This window comes from Macaca nemestrina, chromosome 10, assembly GCF_043159975.1.
Source record: "Macaca nemestrina isolate mMacNem1 chromosome 10, mMacNem.hap1, whole genome shotgun sequence".
Lineage (NCBI taxonomy): Eukaryota > Metazoa > Chordata > Mammalia > Primates > Cercopithecidae > Macaca > Macaca nemestrina.
This window is the reverse complement of record NC_092134.1, coordinates 142,080,772-142,095,535: the sequence shown is the minus strand read 5'-3', so window position 1 is coordinate 142,095,535 and position 14,764 is coordinate 142,080,772. Positions and strand designations below refer to the sequence as shown.

At 39.2% G+C, this 14,764-nt stretch overlaps 1 protein-coding gene across 9 annotated transcripts in view; it reads left to right on the top strand.

The window, feature by feature from the left end:
* The window catches only part of LOC105484242 (ELKS/RAB6-interacting/CAST family member 1), a 541,895-nt gene that overhangs the window by 260,838 nt on the left and 266,293 nt on the right, over positions 1–14,764 (top strand). For 6 of the 9 annotated variants that reach the window (XM_071070649.1, XM_071070651.1, XM_071070648.1 and 3 more), the window contains one exon: positions 10,066–10,197. The exons of the other annotated variants lie outside the window; for them this stretch is intronic. In XM_071070649.1, coding sequence (XP_070926750.1) covers positions 10,066–10,197 — 132 coding nt within the window. The remainder of the gene's footprint in view (positions 1–10,065; positions 10,198–14,764) is intronic. 9 annotated transcript variants of the gene reach the window in all.

Genomic DNA, 14,764 nt, shown 5'->3' with positions numbered 1-14,764 from the left:
AGCAGTGGGGTTGAGGGTAATAAAGAATTACTGTCTCTTTACATTAAGGATAATGGATAGCAGTTAACATTAATATCGTTCAGAACAGGTTAAAGTCTATCTGGTAAGTGGTGTTTACTTCCAAGGCAGCAGCTCTTATTATTAATTCAAATAAATGACTTCCGTTACCATGTCAGAATGAGAGTTGGGGGAGGGAGGAGAGAATGTGGGAGATTGTTGCTTTGGGTAATCTCTGTGAAATCGGAATTGGCCTCCTTTCTGCTGCAGAAAAAGGCAAAAGCATAGTGAGATCTACCGTTATCAAGTAGCTCTTCTTTACGTTACTATACAGCCTTATTAACAGTTTCTGAGGGAACAACAAATTAAATTTTAATTGTGGTTTCTCCTTTGCCTTTGCTTTTCTGATTGAACGTTTGATTGGAAAGAAAGGCAGTTAGCCGGGCGCAGTGGCTCACACCTGTAATCCCAGCACTTTGGGAGGCCGAGGCGGGCGGATCACCTGAGGTCGGGGGTTCAAGACCAGCCTGGCCAACATGGAGAAACCCCATCTCTACGAAAAATACAAACTTAGCCGGGCGTGGCGGTGCCTGCCTGTAATCCCAGCTACTCTGGAGGCCGAGGCAGGAGAATCGCTTGAACCTGGGAGGCGGAGGTTGCGGTGAGCCGAGATCGAGCCATTGCACTCCAGCCTGGGCGACAAGAGCGAAACTCCATCTAAAAAAAATTTTTTTAAAAGGCAACGGAGGCTAGAGTCTTACAGCTGCATTGCTGTGTAGTTTGGTGTTGACAGAGCTGACGCCAAGAAGTAAAATTCTGAGAGATGTATTGGGAGTGGTATCGTGAGAGTTGCTGTAGAGTCCAGCCTCTCCCGGTTAATCTGCCTGAGTGAAGCTGTAGTTAGGCTGCCCCAACTTCTGCCCTCGTCTCTTTGAATACAGGAGTCTTCTTATTTAAGGAGATGAGGAATTCTTTTTTTTTTTTTTTTTTTTTTTTTTGAGACAGAGTCTCACGCTGTTGCCCAGGCTGGAGTGCAGTGGCGCGATCTCGGCTCACTGCAAGCTCCGCCTCCCGGGTTCCCGCCATTCTCCTGCCTCAGCCTCCTGAGTAGCTGGGACTACAGGCGCCCGCCACCGCGCCCGGCTAATTTTTTGTATTTTTAGTAGAGACGGGGTTTCACTGTGGTCTCGATCTCCTGACCTTGTGATCCGCCCGCCTCGGCCTCCCAAAGTGCTGGGATTACAGGCTTGAGCCACCGCACCCGGCCGAGTTGAGGAATTCTTTGAAAGGTCTTCCTTCTTCTCCCTCTACCAGACCCCTCAAAGTAGTCACACAGACCTCCTGCTGTGAACCCTATACTCTGTGAGGGAAGTATTCTTATTTGATTTCAGCAAATATATGAGATTGGCAAAAGTAGGCTTCAGTTACGTAATCTAGTGGTGGGAAAAATGGTCTGGGTTCGTTTTGGTGAGTGCAAATGTGATTAATAGCAGTTGAAGTAAAACTCTAAAGATACTGCTTTCATTTTAGGTGATATGAAATATTTGAAATGATAAAGCCTGTTCTTTTACTATCTCTAGATAGCTATTACGTGAGATGTCTGTGACACACTGTACATTTCTAAATTTTGGGTTGCCTGAATTGTTTAAGCAGAGTGAAATAACCAAGGTAGGGTAGGTGAATGAAATAAAACTCTCTCTCTACTTAGTCTTATTCCCCTAGGCTGCCAATTTAATGCTTTTTTCTAATTAATGAGTGCTATAAAATGGCTTATCTACAAACAGTACATGTATTAATGGCAAAAACCACAATTGATTTGGCACCAACCTAATAATTCCCCTTTGAAATTTTTAAAATTTTATTTTATTTTATATATTTTTTTGAGCCAGAGTCTTATTCCCTCTCCCAGGCTGGAGTGCAGTGGCATAATCTTGGCTCACTACAACCACTGTCTCCCCAGTTCAGGCAGTTCTCCCTGCTTCAGCCTCCCAAGTGGCTGGGATTACAGGTGTGCACCACCACCCTGGATAATTTTTGTATTTTTAGTAGAGATGGGGTTTCACCATGTTGGCCAGACTGGTCTTGAACTCCTGACCTCAGGTGATCCACCCACCTCAGCTTCCCAAAGTGATGGGATTACAGGCTTTATTTTTAATTGACAAATAATAATTGTACATATGTATGGTGATGTTTGAATACATATATGCATTGTGGAACGATCAAATCAGGCTAATTAACATATCCATCGTCTCACATACTTATCATTTCTTTGTGGTGAAAACATCTCAAATCTACTTTTTTTTTTTTTTAAATACTTTAAGTTCTGGGTTCTGTGTGCAGAATGTGCAGGTTTGTCACGTAGGTATATACGTGCCATGGTGATTTGCTGCATCAATCAACCCATTACCTACATGAGGTATTTCTCCTAATGTTATCCTTCCCCCAGCCCCACACCCCACCAACCGGCCCCAGTGTGTGATGTTCTCCTCCCTATGTCCATGTGTTCTGATTGTTCAACTCCCACTTATGAGTGAGAACATGCGGTGTTTGGTTTTCTGTTCTTGTGTTAGTTTGCTGAGAATTATATTCCAGGACATGTTTTCATCCATGTCCCTGCAAAGGACATGAACTTATCCTTTTTTATGGCTGCATAGTATTCCATGGTGTATATGTGCCACATTTTCTTAATCCAGTCTATCATTGACGGGCATTTGGGTTGGTTCCAAGTCTTTGCTATTGTGAATAGTGCCGCAATAAACATACGTGTGCATGTGTCTTTATCATAGAATGGTTTATAATCCTTTGGGTATATACCCAGTAATGGGATTGCCAGGTCAAATGGTGTTTCTAGTTCTAGATCCTTGAGGAATCACCACACTGTCTTCCACAATGGTTGAACTAATTTACACTGCCAACAGTGTAAAAGGGTTCCTGTTTTTCCACAACCTCTTCAGCATCTGTTGTTTCCTGAGTTTGTTTTGTTTTGTTTTGTTTTGGTTTGGTTTGGTTTGGTTTGGTTTGGTTTTTTGAGACGGAGTCTCACTCTGTCGCCCAGGCTGGAGTGCAGTGGCTCAATCTCGGCTCACTGCAAGCTCCACCTCCCAGGTTCACGCCATTCTCCCGACTCAGCCTCCTGAGTAGCTGGGACTACAGGCGCTCGCCACCAGGCCCGGCTAATTTTTTTTGTATTTTTTTTTTAGTAGAGACAGGGTTTCACCATGTTAGCCAGGATGGTCTCAGTCTCCTGACCTCGTGATCCGCCCATCTCAGCCTCCCAAAGTGCTGGGATTATAGGTGTGAGTTTAATGATCACCATTCTAACTGGCGTGAGATGGTATCTCATTGTGGTTTTGATTTGCATTTCTCTAATGACCAGTGATGATGAGCATTTTTTCATATGTCTGTTGGCTGCATAAATGTCTTCTTTTGAGAAGTGCCTTTTCATATCCTTTGCCCATTTTTTGATGGGGTTTGCTTTTTTCTTGTAAATTTGTTTAAGTTCTTTGTAGATTCTGGATATTAGCCCTTGGTCAGATGGATAGATTGCAAAAATTTTCTCCCATTCTGTAGGTTGCCTGTTCACTCTGATGAAATCTACTTCTTCAAAAACAATTTTGAAATACACAGTTATAATTTAAAATTGGACTCTGTTTTTGGCTTTTTTTTTTTTTTAAACTTTTTCCCGTGTCTACTTTAAGACTAGAATCAGTTATAATGAAAATTCATGAGGAAACAGGAGTTGAAGGAGGGTCTTTATTCATTGGGGGCCAATAGACTCTGAGTATTTCATTCTCATATTTCTTAAAAAAAAAAAAAAATTGATTCCCAACAGTCAAATGTGAGGATTCACTCAAATGTGATGACTAAGCTTATTCATGAACCTCCATTGTATATCTCTTAAAACATTTGCCCAATTTTTTTTCAGTTGAACTTTGATGATTGGCCTATCGCTGAGTAATCTTGGTGTTGAACTATTTATGAATATGTTGAATTACTCTAATTTGTAATCATAGTCACAAGAAAATATCTTATTAGAATTCAGTTCATTCGCAGAGTTTATTCTGAATAATTCCTGATGTAATGCGTGTTTTGCTGGTTTCACATTCAGTGAAATGCTGAGCCATACCTCAATTCTGTAGTGTCCTTAATATCTGCCTTTAGATTTTAGGTATGTTCGGGTTCCATTTTAATACAGTCTCATACCGGCAGCTGTGTTTTTGTAGTAGAGGTCCTGTTAGCCTAACAGGCATTTGTCTTTGAGAAGGAATTTGGTCTTCATCAGTAATCCAGTTTTGTTATACTGGAGCTACATCCTCAGATTGTGTGACACCCTCCTTCCGTTTGACTCCAAGTCATCCTTTACCTCCTGGTGTGCATGCCCTTGTGTGGTCCTCTCCCACACCCTGTCAGGATCGGTCTCATGAACTGTACAGGAAGGCAGAAGTGATGGCGCCAACTTCTGAAGCTAGATCCAAAAGACGCTGATGCAGCTGCCTTGCACTCCTGAGTCCCTGGCCCTGGCGAAGGCCGGCCTCTGTCGTAAGACACTCAGGCCGCCCCGTGGAGAGGAACAGAGGTCTCTTGCCAATAGCTGCGCCACCTCGCCAGCCGTCTAAGTGGAAGCAAGGACTGCAGCCTGGTTGACATCTTGGCTACAACCTCATAAGAAACCCTGGCACCAGAACTGTTCAGCTAAGCTGCTTTTGAGTTCCTGACCCACACAGTCTGTGTGAGATAATCAGTATTCACTGTTGTCTTATGCTGCTGAGTTTTGAAGTAACTCATTAATACAACAATAAACAATGATTACAAGTATTTTATATTTTTAGTATTAAGGTGCTCTACCATAGTCTGATTTTTTTCCCCTAAATCCACAGTTTGGTTTTCTCTGTTAGAGTAGTAAACGCTATTTTAAATTGTTTTATTAATATTATCACCATGGTAATTATCAGGGTTGGGTACTGTTGGAGCTTTTGTTGGTGTTTATCACCTATATAACTCCTATTTGTCTGCTGATAGCCTGTAAGCTGGGAAAAGAGTTAAAAATGTATGTAAAACATGATGTGTCATATAGCCTTTTATAGATTTATTTCATATGTAAAAACTGCTCTAACTACTGCCACATTCTCCAGTAGAAATATAATGTGAGCCACATGTATAATTTTGAATTTTCTAATAGTCTCATTTAAAAAACTAAAAGGAAACAGATGATATTTAATAATGTTTTCTTTATTCAAATATATCCAAAATATTATTTTAGCATATAATCAGTATGAAAATTCTTAAAGAAGTGTTGTACCTTCTTTTGTTTAAGACTAAGTTTGTGAAATTTAGTGTGTGTTTATAGCACATCTCAATTTGGACTAGCCACATTCAATGGCTCAGTAGCTACTTGTTGCTAGTGGCTCCTGCATTGGACAGTACAAATAGTATATTAACTAAAGAAGAACGTTTTCTTCTAAGCTAGCAGCAGATTAAGAATGCCTATAAACAACAGGTATGATTTTCACAGATTAAGTGTGGCATGACATACCTTAATCTCTAGCTACATTTAGTTCCAGTAAGTCAACTTCCTAATTTCCAGATGCTTCAGATCCTTCAAACCTAAGGAATATAGGGAGAGGAGGAGTTAGGGATAGTAGATAGTATATGTAGATTCCTTCAGCATTACAGACTCAGAATGGCTTTTACTGTCTCATAGTTTATCATGAAGGTTGGTGAATGTGGACTTTTTGAAGGAGAAAATACACTTTAACATGTAAAGCATATATTCCAAGCCTCGGGCCACACGTGGTATGATCCCTCTTGCACTTGAGCCACCAGGAAGCACTTTCCAGGGGTTTTAGCACATCCCCTTACTTCAATCAGATGTGGTCCTGAGAGCAGAAGTATGTGAACTCTGTTGCATTTCATACCTTCTCAAGTCTAATATGACATCTTATTGTCTCATTCAGTTTCCAGGAAGCTGGTGATAACTGTCACTTCTTCAACTCAAAGTCTGGCATTGACAGATCAGAGATTTTTCTTTTTAAGTTTGAGATTTATCTTCAGGATCTTCAGAATTTATGGAAGAACTTATTGTGATAATATTGTCCCTTTTTAAAAATGTTCTTATTTAGACTATCCCATGGTTATCAAAAGACTTGAAAGGAATTTCTCATAATTCTGACCCACTTCTGTAAAATATTGCTATGAAGAAATTCATAGGACTTTTGAATAAAAAGCTGAAGAACACAGTGATGTATAATCCATATGTGTTTTGTTCTCTTTACCTTTCTTTTGATCATGAGCACTGCCTGAAGATGTGTTTGCCTGGTCTGCTTTTCTCTTTTCACAGTAAACAGTTCACTTACATATTGAGAGTATCTGTTACCTAAAAATGACAGTTGTAACTATTTCCAGAAGGTCTCTTTATATCCTTACTGATTTCTTTGCAGTGCAAGATGCTCTTTTAAGATATTTTTCAATTTGCTTTTGATTTTATATCAGGACAATATATATTTTATATTATTTACACAAATAATACTTACATGTCTCAGAATAATAGTCACTTCTGTTATCCTTGTGTAACTCTGATTCCTCTTCCTCTGAGATGACCACTTTCATCTCTTTTGGTGGTTTCTACTGTCGTTTATTTTTATCTTTCCAAATGACATTTTTATATTATTGTTCTATTATTTTTCTTATTTGAGCATCATCTGTTGACTTCTTATCATAGATGATGAGGAATTAGTGTTTTTACACAGACCAACACACAATTCCTTCTTTCTATCCTTCCAACATAATTATCTCCAGGTCTACATTATTAAAACTGAGGCACATAATATATTATGATTTACATTTTGGTTTTTCCTAGTGTACCTTAGTTTTCCTTTTTGTTTTTCCTGTCTTGGGTATCTGTTCCCAGATTCCTTTCTACACCCGTAAAATTCCTCCCAGTATCATTACTACTGTAAAAATACATCAGCCCTTATTAATTGCCCTCAGATAATCTGTACATCTGCTTTTTTTCTAGGAAAAATTAATTTCCTTTCTCTGCTAAGTAATGTGTACTTAGTCTCTAGGTTGTGTCATCCTTATGGTTCCCTTCACCACTCACCTGTGATAGAGCTCCTGTTCTCTGGATCCCACATCTTCTTTCCAGGTTTACCTCTTCGTTTTATAGAGTATACCCTAGTAGCTTCCTGAGAGAGTCGCTGAGTGAGGTCCTTTTTTGGGGGGGGATTTTGCATTCAACTCCCATATTTGATTGGTAGTTTAGATACAGAATTCTAGATTGGTAATCATTTTTTCCCCCTTAGAGTTTTGAAAGCATTACTCAAATTGTCTTCTAGTTTCCTGTGTTGCCTTTAAAAACTCCAATGTCTTCTGATTTTTTGATTTGACAAGTGATCGTTTTTGGCCTTTCTAAAAGTTTTCAAGATGTTTTCTTTCCCTTAGTGTTCTAAACTTTAAAAAAAGAGTATTCATATTATCATCTAAGCACCAAATGATGGATTTAATCTTTTCGCAAGAGCGAGGCAAGAAAGAATGATTATAAATGTTACCTAGCAGTGCTATTGCTACCCTGGTATTTGTAGCACTCAAAGGCTTTCCTGTTTATTTCTTACACTGGCTCAACATTTTATTAAATTAAATAGGAGATTCAAGCTGTGGTTCAACACAAGAGAAACTTCCTTGGTTTATTTTAGCAGATCTCTCAAGATTCCAAAACTAAAATTGGTGCCAGATTTTACCCACTCGATAGATTAAGTAATTCTGGACTTTGTAAATAAAGGTGAGAGAGGTATTTGCTGTCTTGATTCTCTTGCATTATACTATCCTAGTTTGATCCAGTTGCCTTAGACTAAGCAAATGATTCCATACTCAGCTTTACATTGAAATGTAACTTATAATATCACCTAAATATTACTTATCAGCCGTTTCCTTTTATTTGTAGTGTCACTTGGCTTTTGTTTTTCATCCTTATTATTAAGAAAGATTTTGAACCAGGCTTTGCGATTAATTCCAGAAATCCTTTTTTAAATAAGGCCGTGAACACTGAGCTCGTGTGGCAGACTCTAGTTTCACTGCTGGTTTCCGATAAAGTTATGAAATGAGTTTCACAATGAAATATTATGAAAACTTGATTCTCTGCATTATGACAAATTACTCATCATTTTCTCCCTAAAAGTTTTTTATTGATACAGCCACAAAGCTATTTTTACCCCACGCAGATGTACAAGTAAAGTTGTTTGCTTGAAATAGATTCCTGGGAAGTTATTTGGAATTAACTGTTTGAGCCTCAATTTAGATAATAGAAGCCTCTCAGGAGACTTCCAAGAAACAGTTGAAGAGTGGGATAGGGTAGACCGTACAAAGACATAGTACTGGGTTCTCCACAAGGAGCTGATGAGAAACATTTTCAACTTTATGTGTTAATAATGTTTCTTTATGCTTCTTTATACTTACAGCAATCTGTATTTTAGAATCCCATATTACTACAAATATGGTCATTCTCATTCATTAGAGGGTTTGAGAAGACTGAACTAATCATTGCATCCATCTCTTACTTCATAATCCTTCTTTTATGTTTAGTTTTCTTTGATTCTGAAGAAGCCACCTTGGCCTTTGTTTTGACTGGCATCGTCCCTTGTCTCTCTGCATGACATTCTTTAAAAACCTCCGCTGTACTCTGCTGTTCATGGCAAGTCAACAGAGGGAACAAAGATTTCAACAGAGAGCGTTTTTTTTGGTTTGGTTTTGTTTTGTTTGATACAGCTAAACTGCCCTGCATAAAACAGAACCTTACTTATGGGAATAGATCACAGTATTTTATAACTGTGAAGAACCACAGTTCTCTGAGAAGAATGAAAACTTTTCTCTTAACGTGAATATAACGTACATCACCAAAATGTGAAGTTTTTCCTAACTCTCATTTTTTAAAGTTTAGAAAAATGAGAGAGCAAAAGATTTATCAACTGTTTATTAAGAAGAATGTGAAATAATGATGCTGTTCTTCCAAAATGGGGAGAAAAATCTGACTTATCTTTGACGGATTTCAAGTTCTAGATTTTTGAAGGTAAAGTTGTCAAAAAGGCCTTACAAAAGTGGACTGCAGTATAATTGAGTTTCTCAGATAAAAGAAAAAATTCTTAGGTATCTTTTCCTGATATGAGTGTTCTGAAAATTGGAGAATGGTTTAGCAAGTCTTGTTCTTTTGTTTTATATATATTTTAAGAGGAAGCACTTTATTCTTAATCCTCTAGTTTCGTAAGAAGTTGAAGAAGGAAGTGCTTCCAATAACCTGATGACTCAGTTCTCCATCCTACTTGAACTCCTCTTAACATCTCTCCTGTCTTACATGAACTCAGCGTTCTGTAGGATTCTGTTTGACTTTCCGAGAGATCAGCATCCGCCTCTCCAGAAGCTGCGTTTTAAACTTGTGTGGAACATCAGGGCTGGGGATTGCTTGGTTGGCTAATAACATGGCTCATTCTTAGCCAGACCAGTCACTTACATCCAGTCGTCGTTTTTGGTTTTCTCATATGAGATTATGAGAAAACCACACATTCTTGAAATATGAGGATGCGTCACTTGCTTTTTAATATCTTTTAAGAAATTGTTTGCCAACAATTGTCTATGAAGAATATAATCTGAAAGATCATGCTGTTTACTGCACTTTTCTCATCTCGGCTTCACTGCAGGAAAAGAGAATGTTTTGATATTCAATCTAATTATCATTTCATCAAAGCTGGCTTTATGCTTAGAGAGTAGTTCGAAAACAACTTTGTACTTTTAGATAATCAAGCCCTTGCCACCTCTGCTGTCTAACATAGTTTTATTCTCTGTTACAGAGGGCAAATTCCTCACGTTTATCTTGCTTGACTAACTTGACGCTTGGCTCTTAATAATATACTACTTCAGCCTCCTTTACTTCTTTTCTTTCCTTGCTTTCTTTATTGTGTCCTCTGTGACGATATCTTGTTGGATTTGCTTCTGATGGGAAGGACATTGAATAAGTAAACAGCCCTTCCTTAAAGGGTTAAGTAATTAATCTACTTCACCTAGTCTTCCATCATTTTCTAGGACAGTCTCCGTAAGAAGGATGACAGGATTGAAGAGCTGGAAGAAGCACTAAGAGAAAGTGTACAGATAACTGCAGAGCGGGAAATGGTGCTAGCACAAGAGGAATCAGCCAGGACCAATGCTGAAAAACAGGTCTGCTATTTCATACAGTTCCAAGCAATGCTGCTGGTTAACCAAACGGTAAAACACAACCAGTATAGTTTAGGTAAACTACACATATTGTATGTTTATAGGGTTTCAAAAGCACTTCATAGAGTGTAAGTCCCAAGGAGTTCCTTCACAGCGGTATTAGATACAAGGATATGGTTTCTTTTCTGTCAAGTGTAGAAAGAAAGACCAACTTTATTAGCAAAGCTGAGAGAGAATTGAACATTTCGCAGAATGAGTGCCTTTCAGTACCCTGTTCCTAGATAAATGCCTTGTCTGCTGTTTCTTAAATAAGAATCGAAATAAAGTTGTATGAGAATTGACTCATGTTAACACAGCAGTCTCTGCGTTAATAACTTAGGTCTGATCCCATATATATTTATGTAGCATGTGCTAATATATTGGATGAGGTGAAATGGAGCTTATCTGTCTGCTACAAGACTGGGCACAACCCTGGCTTTTAAATGGAAAGAAAAACGCGAACTTTTTTTTTTTTTTTTTTTTTTTTGAGACGGAGTCTCACTCTTGTCCCCCAGGCTGGAGTGCGATGGCGCTATCTCAGCTCACTGCAACCTCCGCCTCCCGGGTTCAAGCGATTCCCCTGCCTCAGCCTCCCAAGTAGCTGGGATTACAGACACCTGCCAGCACGCCCAGCTAACTTTTGTGTTTTTAGTAAAGTTGCGGTTTCACTGTGTTGGTCAAGCTGGTCTCGAACTCCTGACCTCAGGTGATCCACCCGCCCCGGCCTCCCAAAGTGCTGGGATTACAGGCATGAGCTACCGTGCCTGGCAAAAAAAAAAAAAAGACACAAACATTTCTGACTGAAAAACGTTAATTCCAAATAGCTAATAGTTTATTCATTTCATACCCTGCCTCACTGAAGAGAAGAGTTGAGGTTGTAACAAGTTGAGGTTAATAGTGAGTGTGAAGGGCGTAGAAACCGTACACGAGTCCCGGATAAGCCTGTCGCAGCCTCGGAGGGGCTTGCCGAAGAGCTCTGCGCGGCAGTTTGTGGTGCTTGTTCGACGTATTTCCTGCGTCTTTTAAGATCTCCGTACTCTTGCTTTTGACTTTTCATTGACTTTTCATGAATAACTACAGATGGGAAGTGTGAATGGAAGAAATAGTTTTAACAAGTGAAGGTTATAATCCCAGCTCCCATTATGAGAATGTGATTTAAGATTTCAAATCCATCTGACACATAGGTTCATAGCACTTAATTTTGCAGTAATTGTTTCCTTTCCATTTCTTAGTGGGAGAAATATAAATGTTAAAGAGGGAAAAAATGCTCAATGAGAGGGTGACAGGAATCTTTCTAGGAACCCCTTGGTCAGACCACTGGTGTTATTTTGAGTTAAGGTAGGTACAGTAAAGAAGGGCACGTTTCCAAGGCAGACATAGCGTGTTCCCCAGGGAGCCCCTTCATAGCTCTGTGGGATGCAAAGATATGGTTTCTTTAGTGTCAAGTGTAGAAAGACCAACTTCGTTAGCAAAGCTGAGAGATCATTGAACCTTTTGCAGAATGAGTGCCTTTCAGTACCCTGTTCCTAGATGAATACCTTGTCTACTCTTTCTTCGGATATGTTCCTAATGCACAGTCACCTGGAACTTGGGTAGTGGAGAGCTCCAGAGAAGGGACGGTGACAGCCATTGTGTCACCCAAGGGTGGGGAGGAATTTTCTTTTATCTTGATTTTACCCTTTTTATATTCTCTCCTTTATTTTTCAAATAAAGATTTTTCTTCTGCTTTGGCCTCATTGTTTATTGACAAGTATTAAACATCAGAGATCATGCAGAGACTTTGGCAATTAATAATAGATCATGTCACTATGGGTTATAGACTTCTGTTATGTGTTTTCCTTTTTGAGGCTATTGTGTGAACTGATTATAATATGCTTTAGGGGTATGTTTTATTTATGGTTAATAGACTTTGCAGTTTTTAGGTTTACAGAAAAATTGAGCAGAAAGTACAAAGAGCTTCCATTTACTCCTTTCTCTACCTCAGTTTCCCCTATTGTTAACATATGGCATTAGTGTAGTATTTGTTAAAATTAATGAACCAGTTTTAATACATTATAACTGTGTGGTCCATAGCTTAGGGTTCACTTTTTGTGGCACACAGTCCCATGTGTTTTGCCAAATGTGTAGTGACCTGTATCTGCCATTACACTATTATACAGAGTAATTTCACTGCCTTGAAAGTATCATGCGCCACCGATTTATTCCTCCCCCGTCTCCCCCGTCCCTGATCTTTTTACTGCCTCTGTAGTTTTGCCTTTTCCTTTACTGATAGTTGGAGTCATATAGTATGTAGCATGTTCAGCTTGGCTTCTTTCACTTAGCATCTGCATTTAAGGTTCTTCTTTTTGTGGCTCGATAGCTCATTTCTCTTTATCTCTAAGTAGTATTCCATTGTGTGGATGCGCCACAGTTTGCTCATTCCTTCAGCTGCTGAAGGACATCTTGGTGCCATTCAGTTTTTGGCACTTAGGAATAAAGCTGCTGTAAACATTCACATGCAGACTTTGGTGTGGATATAAATTCTCAGCTCATTTGGGTAAATAACTGTGAGTGTGATTGCCGGATTCTGTGGTAAGATCATATGGTAAGAGTTTTGGAAAAAGCTGCCAGACTGTCTCCCAAAGTGGCTGTATATCTTTTGCTTTTGATTGCATGCTTTTTTTCCTTTTCTGTTTTCTTGTTTTCTGCCTTTCTGCTACTCACTGCCTATCTGAAGCTGTTGCGTGAAATATTGCATGAGACCAGTTATTTGAACTTTAAGTGGTTCGAGGTATGAAGAAATTGCTTTTACGTTTACACTTCTGAAGCCTTACAACCTTCGTCTACTGTCCTCTCCTCTCCCATTTATTATTATTATTTTTATCTTTTCATGTCTTTTTTTTTTTTCTTTTTGAGATGGAGTCTTGCTCTGTCACCCAGACTGGAGTTGAATGGCGTGATCTCAGCTCACTGCAATCTCTGCCTCCTGAGTTCAAGTCATTCTCCTGCCTCAGCCTCCCAAGTAGCTGGGACTACAGGCATGTGCCACCATGCCCAGCTAATTTTTGTATTTTTAGTAGAGACGGGGTTTCACCATGTTGGCCAGGCTGGTCTTGAACTCCTGACCTCAAGTCATCCGCCCACCTCGGCCTCCAAAAGTTCTGGGGTTACAGGCATGAGCCACCGTGCCCAGCCCATCTGTTCCTGTCTTTTAGCTCCACTGTTAATTTTACTTATGTATGTTAATTATATGTACTGAGATAATCTGCAGATGTTCTTTTGAAATGCCTTAAATGAGGCTTTTTTGTTTAGGAATGTTATTCTTATTTTCTTTCTCAGATTCAAAAGTTACCTGTTTCTCACTTAAATTTAGCTTCTGGGAAAGAATGACTTTCTCTGATAAAGGTAGGGTATCTACATCTCTTAATTCCTCCAACAGCAAAGTAAAATTGTATGGGAGCCGTAACTTTATTAAAATAAGATATAGAACCTTCCAAAGTTCGAACAAGGAAGAACTCCCATAAGAAAACATCTCTTAATGCCTTTTCTTTGTTCTCACAGGATCCCCTTACAGTTTATTTGTTCCTAATACATGCTGCCCCACACTGAGCCCATGCTAGAAATTTAGAGAAGTTGTGTGATGACCTAATGAAGGAAGGTGCCCCTCACCTGTGCAAGCAAATTGAGAGATGAAGTGAATGATCCCCACAGGAGAGAACCCCACAGCTCCTTTACTTTTGCTTTGTCCCTTTCGACATGGGGATTCTGTTTCTGGAACCTTTCTCTGTTTAACTTTTGGTGGGTTTTGTGTTTTATTGAATGTGTCTATTTTCTTAAACTGAGCGTAAACAAGGTCTCCTAAACAAGTCTCAGAATTGCCAGGGGCTAAAGAGCAGTATGCTTAGCTCAGCTATGATGTTATGAACTTTAAATTTTTTAATTTTCTTTTAACATTTTAAAAGAATGATTTAAATATCTTCACTGGGCCAGGATGCAGTGGCTCATGCCTGTGATCCCAGCACTTTGGGAGGCAGAGGTTGGAGCACTGCTTGAAGCCAAGAGTTCGAGACCAGCCTGTACAACAATGCAAGGCCTCGTCTCAACAACAACAACAAAAAAATTGTAATTAGCCGGACATGATGGGGTACGCCTGTATTCCCAGCTGCTTGAGGGACTGAGGTGAGAGGATCACCTGAGCCCAGGAGTTTGAGGCTGCAGTGACCCATGATTGTACCACTGCATCCCAGCCTGAGCAACAGAGTGAGGCCCTGTCTTTAAAAATAATGATAATAACGACATATTTGCACATATGAATTTGATTTTTCTTTTAAAAGCCCCATTTTTAACCGTGATACTCAGTGATAAGCAGTGATATTTTTTCAAATTGCCATTTTGACATTATTTGGCTTGTAAAGTATAAATTATATCTGTGGTTTGCTAGGTAATTATACATTAATGAGCATTTTTGAGGATTACATTTTTTAAATGTATAAAGTTCTTCATTGGCTGAAAATCTCCCCTGTCATATATGCAGCAGCCACCACCGGAACAG